Source organism: Eretmochelys imbricata, chromosome 10 (genome assembly GCF_965152235.1).
Source record: "Eretmochelys imbricata isolate rEreImb1 chromosome 10, rEreImb1.hap1, whole genome shotgun sequence".
NCBI classification, from domain to species: Eukaryota; Metazoa; Chordata; order Testudines; family Cheloniidae; genus Eretmochelys; species Eretmochelys imbricata.
In genome coordinates, this window is record NC_135581.1 from 80,332,428 (window position 1) to 80,351,878 (window position 19,451).

General features: G+C 41.3%; 1 protein-coding gene across 4 annotated transcripts in view; it reads left to right on the top strand.

Moving 5' to 3' along the window:
* Positions 1 to 19,451, top strand: part of SMAD3 (SMAD family member 3) — a 104,608-nt gene that overhangs the window by 67,860 nt on the left and 17,297 nt on the right. For 2 of the 4 annotated variants that reach the window (XM_077828177.1, XM_077828179.1), the window contains exons 2-5: positions 11,487 to 11,680; positions 12,535 to 12,669; positions 13,470 to 13,544; positions 15,774 to 15,824. In XM_077828177.1, the coding sequence (XP_077684303.1) occupies positions 11,487 to 11,680; positions 12,535 to 12,669; positions 13,470 to 13,544; positions 15,774 to 15,824 (455 nt within the window). Of the gene's footprint in view, positions 1 to 11,486; positions 11,681 to 12,534; positions 12,670 to 13,089; positions 13,395 to 13,469; positions 13,545 to 15,773; positions 15,825 to 19,451 lie in introns of those variants that run through there. The other 2 variants (XM_077828178.1, XM_077828180.1) reach the window with 2 other exon arrangements.

The following is a 19,451-nucleotide window of genomic DNA, read 5'->3' on the forward strand; positions in this document are numbered from 1 at the left end:
AAAGATAGAGGCTGTTGCATAGTGCATTTTTAGTTATTTCTGTTCTAAAGCACGTGTTCTCTGCACAAAACCACCAAAGTGTTTCCAGTGGAAAGGTTGGATAAATTCCAGCTTGGTAGAACACAAACACTTATTTGAGGAGTCAGTTCCTAACAACCATATGCTGCTCTCAGCCTTGAAGTTCCCATTGAAAACAGTGGGAATTGAACAAGTAGAGGAGAATGGTCCAGGGCCTTAAAATTGTAATTGTAGTGATACTGCTAATCACCCACTCATCCTTTCTGTTTTAAACAGCATGTGTGTTTTTGAGGTAACAATTTTCTCCACCAGTTGAAAACTAGGCAATGTAGTAATTTCTTTCAGTGCTTAGCATGCATATTAATCCTTGTATTCTGTTTTGTTTCTGACTACTTAGGGAAATCTCCTCAGATGGCATAAATTTTCCTAGCTCTATTGACTTCAGGGGAGCTAGGACAATTTATACCAGCTGAAGATTTGCCACTTGGTGTTTAAATAGTCAGAAATTTTAGGGCCAGATCCTCAGTAGGTGTAAATCAGTATAGCAGCATTGGAAATCATTGTATCCATGCTGATTTACAGCAGCTTAAGATCTGGTCCTTAAATTTTTGTCAGCTAGGTAGTGTTATTGTGTAGGCATATTACACAGCCCTCCTTTTAAAGACTTTTGCATTGAATGCACCAAGTATTATACAAAATGCTTTGAGTCATTTTGACATTTTTTTCCCCTGCCTTATGAAACTTTCCTTCATGGCCTGCAAACGCACCCATCAGTATGCCTGGAGCCTCCTTTGAAAGAATAAGCCTGCTGGTACAGCTGGGATGAGAGTGCATACTTTCAGGAGTTTGAGACTGGCGTTAGACCCATGACTTTGGGGTGGTAATGGTAAGCTTTGGCTCATTCATTAACGTGCTTTCAAAGAGGGATATGCCTTTTTGAGAGACTGAACTTCTCACAATGTCTTGTTCTCCCCACTTCAACCACCATCAGGCCGAAATACAAATAAATTTAAATGAATATGGTGCAGAGGTTAGTAAATAAAAACCGTCAAAACAGTAAAAGGAGCAGGGCTGTTCAGAAGTATTGTACCTAAAGTTAAGATATTGGAAAAATGTACTAAATGTCAGGTTTGCCTGAGGGGAGTTCAGCCACGCAAGGGACTGTAGTTGGAGATCTGAAATTTGTGTTTGCATTTTCTTTAGTTGTCCTTTATTTGATATTTTAAATATATTTTTAAAATCTTGGGTTTTTTTGTTGTTTTTGTTTAAGAAAACAACTAAAATTGGAACCTTTTAAACATTTCTGGACACAATTTCCACCTTCTTCCCTTACTCTGTGCCAATTTCTACTTGTGGAGAGCATGGTAGATTTTAAAATGATCACTTACTGGGTGAAATAGAATTTGCTTTCTGCAATGAAAAGCTTTTGTGGTTTGTTAACTTTCTTGATTCCTAATAACTGGCAACCATGGGCTGCCCCAAGTGAGAACCATTTACAAAACAGTGGGCAAGGGGCAAATTCAAAAGCATTGTGTGCTGGCTTAACTGCATAGTTCTCAGTTGCGCTCATTAGATGCCGAGTGTCTACAGCTCTGTGCGCTGCTTGGGAAATGTGTCCCCCACATTTCCAAAGGTTAATGGTATATTTTGAGATCTACAATCTTTCCTGCAGTATATATTCTACTGGACAATGAATTCAACCCAGGAAGAGTATAGGTCTAATAATTGAGAAGTTCAAAGCCAGAGTCCATAGTTAATCAGCCCTAATACAGCATCAGGCCCAAAGATGCTAATTAAGGAATGTAGGATTGGATCCCTAGATTATGTCTGTCTGATGTTGCTGTCTAGCAGTGGAGGGAGGTGGAACAATAGATAAACATATAATCCATACTTTAAAAGGGAAAGAAAGGTATGTATGGCTGTCACCTTATGCCACCAGTGTAGCACATTGCGTACCAAACTGGCACAAACAATAAAGAGATTAATAAACAGTACTGAGGAAAAACTATTAGGATATAACCATCAGGTAGTGAAATGAGCAAGATATAGCCACAGCCTTAAATAAAATTAAGAATAGCCTGTTGAATGGATGCCAGCACGGAAAACAAGTAGGTGAAGCTCAGTGGTCAAACATCTGCACAACAGAAGATGAATTGAGGGAAACTTAACAAAGTAACAATGGACAGACAGTTTATGGTAATCCTAAAAACATACTGATGTCTGAATCTGAAATTGGACATTGAAAAATATGGTCCCAAGGCCCCTTTTAAAGTGTTTAGCATTGCTGGGAGCTTAATAAATGACTCATGCTGTCATAATATGATCCTGACATCACCTTTGTGTGTTGTACTTCATTAGCTGTTGACCAGAAAAAACAAGAACCAAATCTCAAAAATCAAGACTAGCACGTTTCAAAGGGTAATGAAGACTCTGGGAGATAAAATATGCAAAGGCCAGCTTGACTGTTCCTGTAGTGTCAAGCAGGCTGCAACTGCTGTGAGGTCAAAATCTTTGCCTCTAGTATGGCAGCCCCTGTAGGTAGCACTCCCTCTGCACAGGATCTCATGGCCAGATGATACACCTAGTTGTGCCACCCATTGGCTATGACCCTGTAAAGCAGGGGTGGGCAAACTTTTTGGCCCGAGGGCCACATTGGGGTTGCGAAACGGTATGGAAGGCTGGGTAGGGAAGGCTGTGCCTCCGCAAACAGCCTGGCCTCCGTCCCCTATCCACCCCTATTTGAAAGCCTGGGAGTGCCCGCATGACTGGGAGAGAGGATGGACAGTGGGGGAGGGGCCGGGGACTACCCTCCCCGGTCGAGAGAGGGGCCAGGCAGGACGGTCCCATGGGCCGGATGTGGCCTCCGGGCCGTAGTTTGCCCACCTCTGCTGTACAGTGAGATGAATTAAGACCCACAGAAAACTGCACAGTGACAGCCCGAAGGGGCAGTAATCCTGAGGGGGCTCTAGACTGTGTCACCCGCAGGGCCGGCTCCAGGCACCAGCTTTCTAAGCAGGTGCTTGGGGCGGCATTGAGAATGGGGCAGCAGTCTGTGTCCCGCGGCGGCTTTTGGGTGCTCTTCCAGGGGGGCGGCGATTTGGCGGCAGCTTCGCCGCTGTTGCGGTGGTGGCAGTTTGGTGGCAACTGTTTGGGGTGACAAAATTAGTAGAGCTGCCCCTGGTCACCTGCCACCACCTCACACCATTAACTGCACTGGTTCTGCTGCCTTTTGCAGCAAATTTAAAAGGTCTGGTAATGTTCAGAGGCTTAGTACCTAAAGAACATTTAACAGATCAACAATGTATATGAAGTGTCAGATGAGTGGGTCTGGATTTACCCCTTGGATATTTTTTCTGATTCAGAAGGAGGGAATGTTCAGTGGGAAGAGCAAGAGGAACGGGAATTTCTTAGGCTATGGCTACACTACAGCTTATGTTGGCATAGCTTATGTTGCTCAGTGTGTGAATAAACTACCCCTTGAGTGACATAAGTTATGCTGACATAAGCGCTCGTGTGCATAGTGCTAGGTCAGCAGGAGAGCTTCTTCCACCGACATGGCTTCTGCTGTTCATGGAGCTGGTTTTATTATGCCAGTGGGAGAGCTCTGTCCTGTCAGAATGGAGTGTCTTCAGTAGACACGCTATATTGGTGCAGCTGTGCCGCTGCAGTGCTGTGCATGCAGACATGCCTTTAGATGTACATAGGTGCAGATAAGAGAGATGGTTACCAGGATGAAATAACTCTGAGGTTATAGAAAGAGAGCTGTGATCTTGGGACAGCACTGAGTGTAAGGAATTCCTGAGAGCTAATACTGGCTCTGACACTGACTCATATTTGGCCTTGGGAAAATCACTTAACTTCCGTCATTTCAGTTTTCACATCTTTGAAATGGGACTATCAAATACGTAATTTCCCCACAAAGATGTGATAAGGATTAATTATATATTTGTCAGGTAGTCAGAAGTGCTAAGTAGAAGCAGTATTAATTTAGTATTGGATTCATATATGCTTGTGCACACATAATATATCAACATTGCAACCCTTAACAGAATACGTTTACTCCCATTTCTAGAAATTGAGTAATATCATTGTTAAGATGAATCACATGTTGAGGAGAAAGAAATGGCAAGGGATCAACTTTTGAATTACAAATGTGCTGCATGGGTCATTTTTCATTCAGTGTTGCTCATTTGGCCAGTATTCAGGGAAAGCTGAGATTTTATCCAACTTTTCTGTGAAACTCTATGGCTATTTCAGTTCTCTGCAAACAAAAGCCAGATTTTTGTGAATAAATGCTTACTTTCCTGGAGTACACCAGGTGTGTGGTCAGTAAGGAGCTACTTATCACATTTGGTGCTTAATAGAAAAACACAACCTGTAGATATAATTCTTGGTAATGGTGCATTTTAAAAGCATACTGACAAGCCACTTGTCATTTTAAAAACAGACTTCTGCTCGCTGTTTTTAATAAGAACCCCTTGGAAGCTTGGGACTTAAATTTAATTTTTCTTCAATTTTCTTTTTCCATCCTTACCCTTTCATTCCGCATGCACACTGGTTTGTTATTGTACAGTTTGGCAGTTAGATTTGGTTTGTATTTATTTGTTGTAAAGAGTATTGAAGCATTTGGCTTTTTTGGAAAATGAGGGGAATGGATATAAAAGTGTTATGCACTTTGCAAATTAGAGTATGTTTTGCAAGGAGGGGGAGTGTTGTGTAGGATGGACTTAAGGTAAGCCAAATTTTGAATTTAGCCACCCTGATAGTAATCTCACTACAACTGTGCATCATGTGTAGTACTAAGCACTGCTGACTTTTGTTTGCTTTAAAGGGATTGAATTTGCCATGACCAGTAATTGTATGGTAGGTGGTTGAAGGAAGGGATTGAATAATCCAGTCTGGTGTGTGTTGTTTGGGTTTTTTTTTGTTTTGTTTGTTTTTTAAAGACCAACCTGAAAATGCTAAATGAGGAAAAGTGGAAATGAGAGAGGACCCACTCCTGAAAGGTGCTGAGTCCTCCTGTGAGGTGGGACGCATGCTCAGTTTTCATTGTCTTCAGGGGGTAAGAGGGCCTTCAGCATCTCACAATGAAGAGAACAGTTTAACAGCACAACCACATTTTATGCATTAGTCCTCCAAACCAAGTTCCCATTCTGCAATGCAACATTCTCCTACTCACTGCTCAACTTTTGCAGAGTTTACTTCTCTGCTTAGTCAGCAGAAAGCTATAGCGGGATGTGAAAAATATTTGCTTTAGGTGTTTTCTTTAGTGTTTTCTCATTACTGCCCTGTACTCTTTGGGCAGCAAATAGCTTGGATACAGTTTGAAGTAACACTTTCTTGAGTCCAGTAGACTTTCTCAGTTATGTAACAAAAGGGAGTCTGAACAACATAAAAAGGATGGGGTCGTTCTTAAATCTGTGTAGTCTAAAATATTACTTCTGTTGATGCTGCTGGGCAGTTGTGTTGACTGTAATTTATGCTCTTCTTCAAGCATACAAATGTAATGAGTGTATTCTGGAATCTAGATCTCATTTGGTATTTTACCATCTATGACTGATTATTAGATGACTGATATGGTCCATGGGGGAAACATCTCAGTCCATTCTCAAGTTCACATGTATCACGTTCACTTATTCTTATATTGCTGCCTCTGAATACACACTGGCTATGCTGGGTAAACCAAAATGTGCTGCTCTTGGGCAACGGCCCGGAACAACCACATGAAGCTCCACCTATGAAATGTCTGCGTCATAGGAGACTGTTGTTTCCACATCCTTTGCTGCTTAGTCCCAGCACGCAATTTTGGGACACTTCACAGGTTCAGCTGCAGCCAATGGTAGGAAACATAATTTCCTGCCACAGGAAATGGTACTGCAGTTGGAGAAAATCACCCAACATTACGACCTCATTTAAGGAGCTTGAGCACTGAAAGAAGATCCTGTCAAGTAGCCGTGAGTGTGGAACTGTATCCCGGCTGGCATCAAGTCGATCTACAAGTGGAGAGCTGCTCAACAGAGGTTGGTTAAATGGAAGATGGGGGAGCAGCTTCGCAGAGAACTGGAGAAAGGCTACGATGGACACTTGTCTTCACTTCAGCTGAGAATATATTTGCCATGACAATGCCCACTGTGGTTGAGATTTGACTGCCCAGATCCCATTCATTTTTATAGAAACGGGATGTCCAAATGCCTTAGGCAGCTTTGGAAAATCTCAGCCTTAGAGTTGAGGTTATAGTTTATGAAAGGTCACTGGTGAGGATGCAGGGAGAGAGATTTTGGCACCTGCTTAGTGGAGAGATTGTGTGTGTGTGTGTGTGTGTGTGTGTGTGTGTGTGTGTGAGAGAGAGAGAGAGAGAGATCTGCTTACTTGGGTTGTCAGTAAACTTCTGTTGCGTATGGTAATCAGGCTCCCATGTTCCAGTTACTGCCTCGGTTTCAGTGCTTCAGCCTCTAAATATCCTTCCATATCAACCAAGCAGAACTCTACTTAGTACAAACCAGGAATGCCTCAGGCTGCAGACCTCCTATGCTGGAAAGCATTGTTAAATAAGCAAGCTAAAAAACAAAAGGCTTTGTGTTATTGCAGTTAGCTGTTCCAAAAGCCACTGCCTTTTTCTAGTCATTGACATCTGCTTCTGCTGGTTGGCACCATCTGTTTCTTCCAACCCTTTTACAGAAGGGAGCATCTTTGAGAAATGCTTGAGGATGTATTATAGCATTATCTGTGTCCTGGTGCATTTGAATGGGATGAAAGTAGCACAGGGAGAAGACTCATACAGGGCATGTGGTGCCACAAGTACTCCTTTTCTTTTTGCGAATACAGACTAACACGGCTGCTACTCTGAAACCTGTCACAGGAGGATAGAAATCCTAATGATTAACTCCTCCCGTCTGGGTCACAAATGTAACACTTCCCCACCATGCATCATAGTATCATCCAAGCACTGAGGGGAGGATATAATAGTCTCCTCAGTCCTGCTTCTTTTGGTAGTGAGACTTGCCTCTATCCTATTGTGCAGGGCTCATGCCTTCTTTTATGTTTGCACAGCACCTAGCACGCTATGGGTGCTGCTGAAAACTAGTAATAAATAATAAACTAGAGATAAACAAAATAGAAGCCAAAGGTATATTTGAGTATATTTCTTTAGACCAGTGCAGAAGGATTTAATTGAATGACTCTTATTTGGACCATTCCAGTGCATCACCTGGTGAGGTGCTAAGCAGATTGTGGTAGCTTACTGAACAACATGTTTATAGCCCAGTAAACCCCTCAGTCGTAAGAAAATAGGAATTGGCATACTGGATCAGTCCCTCTAGTTTGGTATCCTGTCTCAGACCGTGTCCAGTATCAGCTGTCTTAGGGGAATTTAGATGGGGCAACAGAAGAAGCAAGGCTGCCCTCCCACCCAGCTGGAGTTCTTCCCAAGAAGACATAAGTGGGGCTGTCTCATCCCAAATCCCTTTACAGAGAGGGCTGAGGAGAGATTTCACAAGAATGAAAATATAATTAACCCATAAGAGTGTTTTGTGCAATCTTAATTCTCCCTCTATCGCCTTTCATTATTACTGTGTTTTGAAATAAAATGTATTCTGCTCTGTTTCAAAAGGTTTTCCTTAGATAAGACCCTTGACTGGTCCATCTCTCCTCCTTTCCTATCACAGAAATAGCACTCACATTGCAAGTAACTTCAGATACCAAGCACACTTTCTACAGCTTGCATAATATCTAACAAAAATATGGAACTTCAGAAGAAGTTACTGTGAATTAACTGTTTAACCTGTTGTTGTTGTTTCACATATTCACAATGGAGCTATACTCACACTTGCTGTCTGGTCACTCTATCGATGAGAGAGCGTTTCCCATCGATGCAGTGTAGTGTAGACACCCCGGTAAGTCGACCTAAGCTATGTCAACTCCAGCTATGTTATTCACATAGCTGGAGTAGTGTAACTTAAGTCAACTTACCCTGGAAGCATAGACAAGGCCTTAGTGTTCTCTGGCAGACTTACTCATTTAGTCAGATAGCAAAGGCTAAGGCTTTTGGTTCCAGGTTCAATCCCTCTACCAGTCACTGTGCATATAATGATACACAAGTGTGTATCTCATTTAACATGTGATAAAATCCAGTGGCCCATGTATGGGGTAAAGGATACTTGATTTAAAAATAAATAAAATTAACCTCCTCCCTGCATCTTCATCCTCTCTTGTGTACCACATGCTCTACTGCCACAATGGGAACATAAGTACAGACAGTCAGGGGAAGCAACAGGGAAAAGCTGTTCACAGCTTTCCTGATTCGTGTTGGCTGTTCTTGTTGGATATTTGGAAACTCTGTGAAAGTTTGCATGTGTTCTCACATGGCATCCAGGAAATGAGTAAGACATACAAGGCCAACTCATTTGCATTGCTTCACCTCCCCTCCCCTATCTCCCTCAGCACCTTTTACCAAGGGTACGTAGAGTACTGGGAGGAGATTAATCTTTCCTTCAACTGATTGAAGAATTCTCCTTCTAGGTATAAAAAGTCTGTCCCATCCTGACAAATGTATAGGAGAATGATCCTTGTTCACCAATCATTCACCAGTTGGTGCATGCTCTGTGTTAGACCTTCTCTCTTTCTTTGAAAGCTTGCTGAAGAAGTTAAGACACATGAGGAAACAGATGGATTAACTTTCCCCTTCAGTTTGTACAGCAGACAGCTATTAATGTCAATCTAAATCTGTCTGTGCTGCTGTGATGGCAACAGTGATTGGGACTTGTTGGAAAGTGTGTCAGGATTATGCTTTCTGTGGGACTCTGGATGATTGGGATAATCTACGTGCTTTTTTTCCCCCCCTCTGTCCTTTGCCCTCATCCAGATGTGGTGAATTACACTAAATAACTTTGTCCTTCCTAGCAGACATTGACTTTTTATACATTGTCAGTATCAAGGAAGTGGGGAAAAAAAGTGGTCTGATTTAATTCCTTGTTTCTTTGCTTAACTTTAATAAATAAACTCCTCCTGTACAAAAATAATTATTTTGAACCTGTTGATATTGACTTAGAAATTTTCCACGTTATCATCGACTGGTAGATGGAGAATAAAGATCTAATCCTGCTCCCACTGAAATAAATGCCAAAGCTCCCATTTATCTCACTGGAAACCTGGTCAGACCCTATAACTTTAGGTAATGTAGATTTTGTTGAACTCGTTGCTCTAGAATCTGGAAAAAGAAAAAGAGTACTTGTGGCACCTTAGAGACTAACCAATTTATTTGAGCATAAGCTTTCATGAGCTACAGCTCACTTCATCAGATGCATGCAGTGGAAAATACAGTGGGCAGATTTATATACACAAAGAACATGAAACAATGGGTGTTACCATACACACTGTAAAAAAAAATGATCAGGTAAGATGAGCTATTACCAGCAGGAGAGGGGGGGACCTTTTGTAGTGATAATCAAGGTGGGCCATTTCCAGCAGTTGACAAGAACATGTGAGGAACAGTGGGGGAGCGGAGGAATAAACATGGGGAAATCATTTTCCTTTGTGTAATGACACATCCACTCCCAGTCTTTATTCAAGCCTAAGTTAATTGTATCCAGTTTGCAAATTAATTCCAATTCAGCAGTCTCTCCTTGGAGACTGTTTTTGAAGTTTTTTTGTTGAAGAATTGCCACTTTTAGGTCTGTCCTCGAGTGACCAAAGAGATTGAAGTGTTCTCCGACTGGTTTTTGAATGTTCTAATTCTTGACGTCTGATTTGTATCCATTTATTCTTTTATGTAGAGACTGTCCAGTTTGGCCAATGTACATGGCAGAGGGGCACTGCTGGATAAATCCCTTTCTAATAATTCTCTTCCATCAAGCCCCCAGCGTGCCCGAATACCATCCCTGGTCACCAGTCACTTGGGTTTTGATAGAACCCTTTATGCTGACATGCAAGTCCCTCCTGTTTCCTCAGAAACATTTTATATTTGGCCTTCTTCTGTTGAGTCTTTCACCTGAAAATCATGTTTCCTGCTTGAAATGCTTGAAGAAGGAAGGGGGCAGATTGTTAGCAGCAAAACTCAGCCTGAGAGGAGATTTGGAAAATATGCCAGATATTCAAGTGTTTGACCTCCCTTCATGGAAAAATCTAAAGAGTGGGATACACCCTTGCTCTATTTTTGCACGTAGAGAATGTGTGATCCATAAATAATAACAGAGGAGCACCATAAAGAAATGTGTGTATACTATAAATAAACCCCATGGGCTCTAAGCCATATTTCAGGGCTGTAACATAATCACAGGTTTTGAGTGTTTTTATAACCTGTGAGAGCAGGCCCCTCGGTGGTACAGATTCCTTATATGCTTTCTGCATACAGTTATTTGCAACCTGTGAGCTCTGCTTCCTCGCTAAATGAAGTGCACGTCAGCTATAGCCAGTATTAGTCGCATCACTCTTTGTTATAAAGATGTTTACAAGAGGTGTGTGTATGTTATAACAGTCCCCCTAGCTCTTCTGTTGGGAAGAGTCTTGTTGGACTGCCATTCTCCACCCTGTTTTTTTAGACTAGTTTATAACTCTTTTTGGGGGGTGGGGGGAGATCACTACTGCCTGAACCCAGACAGAAGATTTAGTGGGAAAACAATTGTGTTTGTTTATAGATTTTTGGGGTCAATGCAGTGTAGGGATAATAATTTTTAAAAAACCCTAAACATAGAGGCTTCATGTTCTTACCTACAGACTGTGGAGTAGGTCTTCTGGTTTCATTTTCCCACTCCCTTTTTAATTAGGCATCTTAAGTGTGGGAAATTGGCATATGGTCACTTTTTGTTGCCATTTAAAAATGTGAGTGCCTGCATTAATTTTATTCTGCATCTTCATTGTGGGTGATTACAATGCAATAGACTACAATGCCTTTTTATGTTTTTTTTAAAAGTTATAACCTTTCATTAATATGTTTTTAAAACATATGGTCTTTACATGTGTAGGGCCAAATTCTTTGAGCTATCCAGAGTCCCTTCAATAGGGCAAGTAAGCATGCTTCAGAAGCACCATTCATGTGCTGTATTCTGGTAGGCAGCGGCCTCCCCCAAATTAGTTCCTGCCAGGAGCATGAATGATCTGCCCCAGGGCTGTTAATGAATAAAGCCATTTCTGAGTCAGAGAAACTGACACATCCCTAGACTTCCTTACATATCTAGGCCTTGTCCCAGAATACTTCTTTGCAGCTCCTGTTGCAGAGAAGTGGCCTCTGGATTTTGAGGAGAGCCAGATCAGGGCAGCTTTCATTCTTCTGCTGCTAGCTGCAACCTTCCTGCTGGGTACCTTTGCACAGTACTTGCCAGAGCCTGGTCAATAATCTGGGTATATTTTTACATATACATTAGTTCCAGGCCAGTTGTCGACTTTTGTTGGTTTTCTTTAATGCTGTACATCTCTGAGGTGAGGAAAAGCAAAACACACGGATGTTCATTATCATCATTATTTTCTTAATGCAGATCACTAGATGGCCGGTTGCAAGTATCCCATCGTAAAGGACTTCCCCATGTGATCTACTGCCGGCTATGGCGTTGGCCAGACCTTCATAGCCACCATGAGCTGCGTGCCATGGAGATGTGCGAGTATGCCTTTAACATGAAGAAAGATGAAGTCTGTGTCAACCCCTATCACTACCAAAGAGTGGAGACACCAGGTATTGTGGACATTCTGGATATTTCAGCTTCTCCATGCAAGGGCAGGAGTCTGTTTAAAGTTTCAGGACAAAATAAAAATAGTGGTGTTTTAAAACCAAAAGGTTTCTATTATTAGCTACCCCCTCCTTGAGTCCCTCCCACTTCTTGTGGTGAAATAATGCATCTATCTACAGCTTTATTTATGGAGAAGGAAAGTTCAGCACACACAAATCAACAAAATATAAGTTTACGCAGGTTGCATTCCTGCCAAGCTCCAAACATATTATTTGTGTGTGCATATAGATAGGGTCCAAACTTTAATTCTCTTCCAGGGGTGTTCTGTACTTACTTAAATAACAATAAAGTTCCTGCCAGATTTTGCTGATGAGAGTAGCTGTTTCTAAGGATTGTTCCCTGTGCCTCCTAGAGATTTAAACACTCTTATATCCATAGTTGTAGCTAGTAGGACCTAGCTGCTATCTTTCAGTGTCAGTTAGCAGAACAGCCCTAGATTTCTATACAGAGACCAATAGTATAACTCTGCTCTACCTTAGAATTTTCTTTTTCTGTCTCGGTGTATCTTGTCTCTCTTAGATTGCTAGTATCTCAGGGCAGGGATTGTCTTTATTTTTGTGTCATATACAGCACCAAACATCTTGTCAGCACTTACTAATAGACAGTAATATTTCACCACTAGCCTTTCCTGGAGCCACTTGCATGGTAATTGGAGTTATCTGCATTTGTGAGAGTGTTATTCCAAGAAGTGGGTTTCTGCTCATTTTCCAGTATTTCATGTTGGTTCAATGTAAGGTGACATGTTATAAACTTGCTGCTAATGTCACTGTCCTGCTCTGTTTTCTTTTCATGTGGTCAGTTTTACCTCCAGTGCTGGTACCGAGGCACACAGAGATTCCAGCAGAGTTCCCGCCATTAGACGATTATAGTCATTCCATTCCAGAGAACACTAACTTCCCGGCAGGTATTGAGCCACAAAGCAACTACATTCCAGGTACTGTATGGCCTTCATCTAGCAAACAAAGGGGGTGAAGAAAGGATCTATTGCCCAGTAAATGACTGATACATATGTCATGTAGGTTTAATATTAGGCCCCAAGGGTTGTGTGGTGCATTGGCTGAGCTCTGTTTTTCTCCATTCCATCATTACCCTCCTCATTAACCTTTAGAACTCCTGGGCTCCCTAACTGACTGAACCAGATTGTGTTCAGATCTGGAGGTAAACAGAACCCATTCTTAATCTCTGATTTTAGCACAGTGGTATATTAACCGACGTTGTTATCAGCCAAAAACACACGCACTGCTGCTTAAATGTTTTGCTGTACATTCTGTTCTGCCCCCTCGGTGGGATGGATTTAGAATACATTGTAGAGTCTAGTGTTGAGAAAACTTTCTGAAAACAAATTCATATTCAGACAAAATTTAGCCATTTCACATTTGGATAAGCTTTTGTGACTTTGAAAAAGCTATTTAGCGTATCTTACTGTATAACTGCATAAGGGTGTGTTATAGACCTACAGCTCAGCTATACTGGCAGTCCAGGAAGGTGCAATTCAGAAAAGAGAAAAACAGGAGGAAGGAAAACTGCAAAATCATTGTGAAATTTTATTTGAAACTAAAATCCTGACCATCTGCTCCGTTACCGTAAAAAGGCCTCCACTCACCTTCTTGTGTTCCCTCCCCTTTGATAAAGTATTTCATTGGTCTGCTATGAACAGAGGTCAGAGAAATTAATTTTGATAATGTATGAACTCTGCAATCAACTCTAATGACAACTTAATCTCCTGATTTCCAGAGACACCACCTCCAGGTTATCTGAGTGAGGATGGAGAAACCAGTGATCATCAGATGAACCACAGCATGGATGCAGGTGGGTCATCTTTGGCCATTTCCTGTAGCTTTCTGGGTCAAATCCTGAGACTCGTACTTAGTTCTTATGCCACCGCGAGTTCCCTGACTAAGGGCCTTGGCATCTGACCCTATATTTTTAAATATGTTATTATAGTGCATATTTATTTGTTACACTATAACATGTAGAGGATTGTGGTTTTGGGGCCATTTTTATATCTAGGCTTCTCTTTTGAGTGCTGATGAGTAGACTGTGGTTGGAGGCTTTCTGATAGGGCAGGACAGATGCAGTTTGGATTCCGCAAGATGGCCTACACTGTATAACATGCCTTAAACCCACTGGAAAAAGGTTCACCATGCACTCCCATGCCCCAGAGCACCTGCTGCTAGACACTAGTAAGCAGAAGAGAGGAGCACTGACCACTGGCCTTCCACCTTTCCTTGCAGTCAGAAGTTCTAGTGACAGCATTTAGTCTGGGTCCTTATTATTAGAAATGCATTCATGCATGCACAAATTGTTTATCCAGTCAGCACGTTCACTGCAAGCAATGGTGTGATTAGACCAAGTGTTTGCCCTTGCAAATGGCCAAGTAAGTGTTTTTGAATATTGGGCCATGAATATTTAAACGTTCAGAGACTTCTTTCTTTGTGTTTAGCAAGTGCTTCCCTGTAAACCATCAGTCCCCTTCTTCTCAGGTTCTCTGTGGCATTTAAACAAATACTGTGTATCAGATTATTTGCTCTTGGAATTTGTGCTAAAATATATGAACACAAGGTAGTTAAACATATGAGGGCCTACAGTCCTTACTCACGTAAGTAATCCTTACCCAAGACATCCTGTTGATGTTGGAGTTACCCTCGTGAATAAGAGTTGCTGAATCCATCCCTTAGTTTGTAAAAGCTGTGGTTGAAAAGCAAAGACACATCTCTGGTTAAAATGGTTACTGCTTTACAAGAGAAATACACAAATATGGGCTGCATTCAAACAAAGATAGGAGTGCAGGGCCTAGTTAATGCAAATAGTGCACACAGTCAGCTCCCTTTCTGTGAATGTTTTGGACTTCAGAGTGCATGTGGGATTCTAAAAGAGGAATGACAGATTTACAGTCTTTCTCCACGATACACATGGAGGAAGGCAAGCGTGGGTTTGTTTGTCCATATCAAACGTGAGCCTACTGACACAATCCATTTTTGTGCATGCAGTTATTGGTACTGTGGTTGACATCCGGACTGTAAATAGGGCCTTTGGGGATAAAATACTGGAACAGAGTTGGCCGAGAAGATACCATAAATGCCCAATTTATGTTCAAATGCTATATCTGTTCTCTCTGCGGGTCCTCCACTCCCTCAAACGTCATGGACTTTGTTCTTTTTATAAGCACAGATTTTTAAAAAAGCTAACGGAGCTCAGTGGAAGGCAAGGTTCTGCAATGTGCTCTCATACCTGCCAAGCCTTCATATTTTCTTGCAAAGCTCCAGTGTAATGCCTCCTTTTTTTATTGGAACAAATTCTTTCAGCTGTTCAAAATGAATGTGCATATTTTCCATACAGAATTAGAATGATAAAGACTACAACTCTCTGGTAATTGTGCATGCAAATTTACCTTTGATCACCTGATTCTCCATGGCCTTTACCTATATGGGAATTTACACCAGGGCAAAGTGAGCATAACATGCTACCATACTTATGATAGTGAGTTACGTTCACTTTGCAATAATTTTGCATGAGAGTAAATAAATACATAAGGTGCAGGGCAACAGAAAATCAAAGCTGTAGTTGTCTAAGTAGTTACCTTTGTGTGTAGTTACCATGATGGTACATGCAGTCATAGTAATGGCATATGCAAATGAAGCACACATGCCTACGTGCACAGTTTTGAAAATCGGGTCTCTTGTAAGTGAAGACCTGGAGCAGCATGAAGATGCTTAGCAATATTACTTTGTATCATAATGATAGTATCTCTGAGCCTGTATAAATAATAATTGGCTGTTGAGGAAACTGCAAGTCTCACTTTTCCAGATCACAGAATGAAGTTCAACTGGGGCATGGGATGCTTAAGAATTTCAAGATTGTTACATATTTCATATATATCCATTGGGTTTAAGCAGCAAACACAATAGTCTCAAACCAAAAACATAAGTGCCCTTGGTTTGATCTTTAGAACCAAAAACCCATGTCAGCACTGATGTCTCTGTTTTACTGTTTTTTCTATGCAGTTACCAGCTTAACCATCATCATCTTGATTTTCAGGTTCTCCAAATTTATCTCCAAATCCTATGTCCCCAGCACATAATAATCTGGGTAAGTGTGCTGTCTTCATAACCGTGTGTAATTATAATGCTAGGCATATCGAGTATATATTAATGATGACATTACTGATGTTGTGGCATTATTTAATGCTTCTTTGTGCTAATTCCCATTATTATGGCAACAGTGATTCACGGTAGCTCAAAGTTAGTACAGAGATCTGAGCTTACAACATAGGGTTGGATATAAAACAAGATGCAGTGACAGACCCAAAAAAAAAGGTGGGGGGGAATGCCAGGGTGAATGAGTGTGAGGGCTATAACAAAAATATGATCTGGTGATCACACAGGTTTGCCAGGAATGCATCCTGCTGGTTCTTATTTTAATAAAGGTGTTTTAAATTAAACTCTCTCTTCTAGGAAGCACCTATATAATTTTAGTTGCTTATTAGCTATCTAAGATGATTATCTGACCACCATTATCTTACTGAGTGCCTCACAATCTTTAATTGTATCCTCGTAACACCCTTGTGAAGCAGTGCGAATATCCCTATCATACAGACGGGGAACTGGGGCACGGAGGGACTAACTGACTTGCCCAGGGTCACACAGGAAGTCTGATGGAGCAGGGAACTGAACCCAGATCCCAGGCTAGTGCCCTAGCCACCCAACTCTCCTTATAAATTTTGTGTATTGGGATAATTGAGTAGGGGATGAGATTGGTAATGGGATGTTGCATGATGGAGTTTTGGAGAGCACAAGAGCACAGTGGGGAAGATGAGACCGGGAAAGGGTGGAAAGAAGAAACAGTAGTAGGCTAAAAAGCAGGTGGCGTGCTGAAGCACTTAAAATATGAGAGAGGCAGATTACAGAAGTGAGTTCAATATACTTGAATTGATGACTGTCGATATAATGGTGCTCACGTACCGGATCAGTTGTTCTGTTGGTTTGGTCCTGCAGGGTGCAAAGCACTCCTATCAGATATAGACAGTCCCTGCACTGAAGAGCTTAGGGCCAGATAGTAGCTGACCCCTCCATGGACACACAAGGTGAGGTCAGGGACCATTATGTTGCTGATGCAAGCCTTCTGGTTCCCGTGTATGTCCTTCTACCTGAACTCAGGGATGGGCTTAAGGCAGGCCCTTTGCACTGGCCAGAACAGCCGAATTCAATCTGGGGACCTAGGCAGCAGTGTAGGTCTCTGCAGCCCTGGGCTCATCTGTAGGCACCAAGAGCATAGTCCAGACCATTGCATTATACCAACACATCAGTGGTTCTGTTTTCATCCTGTCAACTAAAGATATTTAAAATAATAAATAAGAGGAAAACTAAAGATGTAGAGATCAGGGTTGTATAATTCCCTGAGATAAGCCTTGTAGATTTTGAGAATGTATTTCTGAACTTGTATTATCTCTTCAATGTGTATCTGATGGTGCTCTGTATTTTCATGCAGACTGACAGAGGGGTCAGATCTAACCATATTGTTGAGCTCACCCCATTTGAAATTACTCTGAGCAGTCACCATCATAGAAAACCCTTACAACCCTGCATACTGCAGGATCCATTCTCTAAATGTTACTTAAGCCAGTAGGCACAGACTACTTCAGATTACTCTTAAAATGCCACAGCCACAAAGCTTACATATGCTTACAGCCCTGGCACAGAGTATCTTGACAGCACTTCAGAATTTCAGGCATTGGCTGGCTTGTTTTTGGATGTCTCGGGCTAGTCAATTTTTTTTTTTTTTTTTAAAGAGGGTGCTGGATATATATATATATCTGGGTGGTACTAACATTTTTCTTGGCTTAACTGTCAAAGCCTAAGAGGGAAGAGGGTTTTTTTGGGTGTTTGGTTTCTTTGACTGCATCCTTTATGCTCAAGTGTGCTGCTTGTGAGTCAATTGGAATTTCCCATGTTTCTTATCAACATTTTAAACAACAACAACAACAAAAACCCCAATCCGGATTGCTTTTTGTTGCTGCAGATAGCAATCACCTCACCCAAATGAGTAAGGAGTCTCTAGGAATCAGGCTTCAGTGCATGTTTTTTCCAACAAAGGCAATGGTTATTAAAATGTGCTGCTTGGCTGGTTGGTCTGTAGGATGTCTAATGTGGTGTCTGGTAGCAAAGACTAAACAAGGGCAGCCAAAGCATGTTAACCACAAGTAATCCGTTTGTAGTCTCTGAAACTGGAGTCAGAAAGTGTAATAACTTGAAATAAAATGAAAAGGACACAGCCAGGAGTTACAAGATGAACATTTGTTGTTCTTTGGCAAGTGGAGGTTTCAAAAAATACATATCTTTTTTAAAGTTTATTGTGGGGTGTTGAGTTGTGGGTAATTTTAAAATAAGTGAAATGACACATTGATGATCAAACCTGTCCTGTGTCAGTAGTGATGGAAAGCTTGCTGCCATCTACACGCTGTTGGGTGATCTGCCCAAAATGAAGAGTTGGTGGTGGTTACAGGGTAGATGACAATATAAAAACAAAAAAAACCCAACCCACTTCCTCCCTCAACTGACAGTGTCAGCAGACAAGCCAAGGACTGAATGGGCCATGGGAACTGAACTCTCTTCTCCCAGCACTGCAGATGGTCTCTCCAGATCAGAGGGAATGTTTTGGAATGTGAGTGCACCTGGCAAGGAGTCCACTTGAAAGAACTTTTTTGGTTCAAAGGTTTAGTTGTCAAGCACACGTTTTTAGTGAAAGTTACGAATACCAAGTGATCTCCTATTTCTTTTATTTAAACTAAAAAAAAAACCCCAAAACAAATCTATGGCTACTGGTGCTCTGTAGATATTCAGATTGAGGTCAGGGAATTTATACAGCAAAGGGCCAGAATTGGATATGCATATTGTTATCTAGGAGTTTGGTATACTGGAAATCCATTGTCCTCTTCCTCAGTGTTGGCTCTACAAGAGGCTTGACACAGACACACACTGCAAGTGAAATAACCACATACCATATGGTCAGATGAGTTAGTAATACAGGCCTCAGCTGGTTTCTGTGGTGCAACGCTGCTACTCAAAAAAAACAAAACAAACAAACAAAAAAAAAAGTGGTATTCCCAAGCCTTTCTGAAAGTTCAGTGGTTATAGAATGTAGTGATAATGAGGAGAGTGTGCTCACAGTCTCGCTTGCTTTCACTCTCTGTCTTGCTTTAAGGATGAAGTTAGAGATGTGGCAGCCATAACTGGTACATATGGATTAAAATACAGAATTTCTGGCAGAGATTGTCTCATCTGAGAATCCAGTGATGGTGTTGCCTTACAAAAGAAAAATAACTAATCTAAATGTTAGGATCTGAAATAAGAGGCCTTTAATATTTTCTGCTCACCTGCCCTAGTCCAGTACAGACCTTCCTGGCCAGCATCTTTGTAATTTAATGTAGTTCTTGAATATCATTAGTTGGTTGAAATTTTCCACAGAAAAATATCGATTTTGATAAAATTTTCCCTACTGGTAGATTCTAAATGAATAGTCAGTATTTCAAAAATTAAATAAATTTTTGCCTTGACTGTCATCTCATGTCAGGTTGTTTTTTTGTTTTGTTTTTTGTTTGTTTTTTGTTTTTTTTTTAACTGAGAAACTTAAACATTCAATTGACAGTTTTTGGATTTTCGGGAGTTCCCCCCGCCCCCCTACATTAAAATTGTGAGGAAAGGGTGATGGGAAAACCCC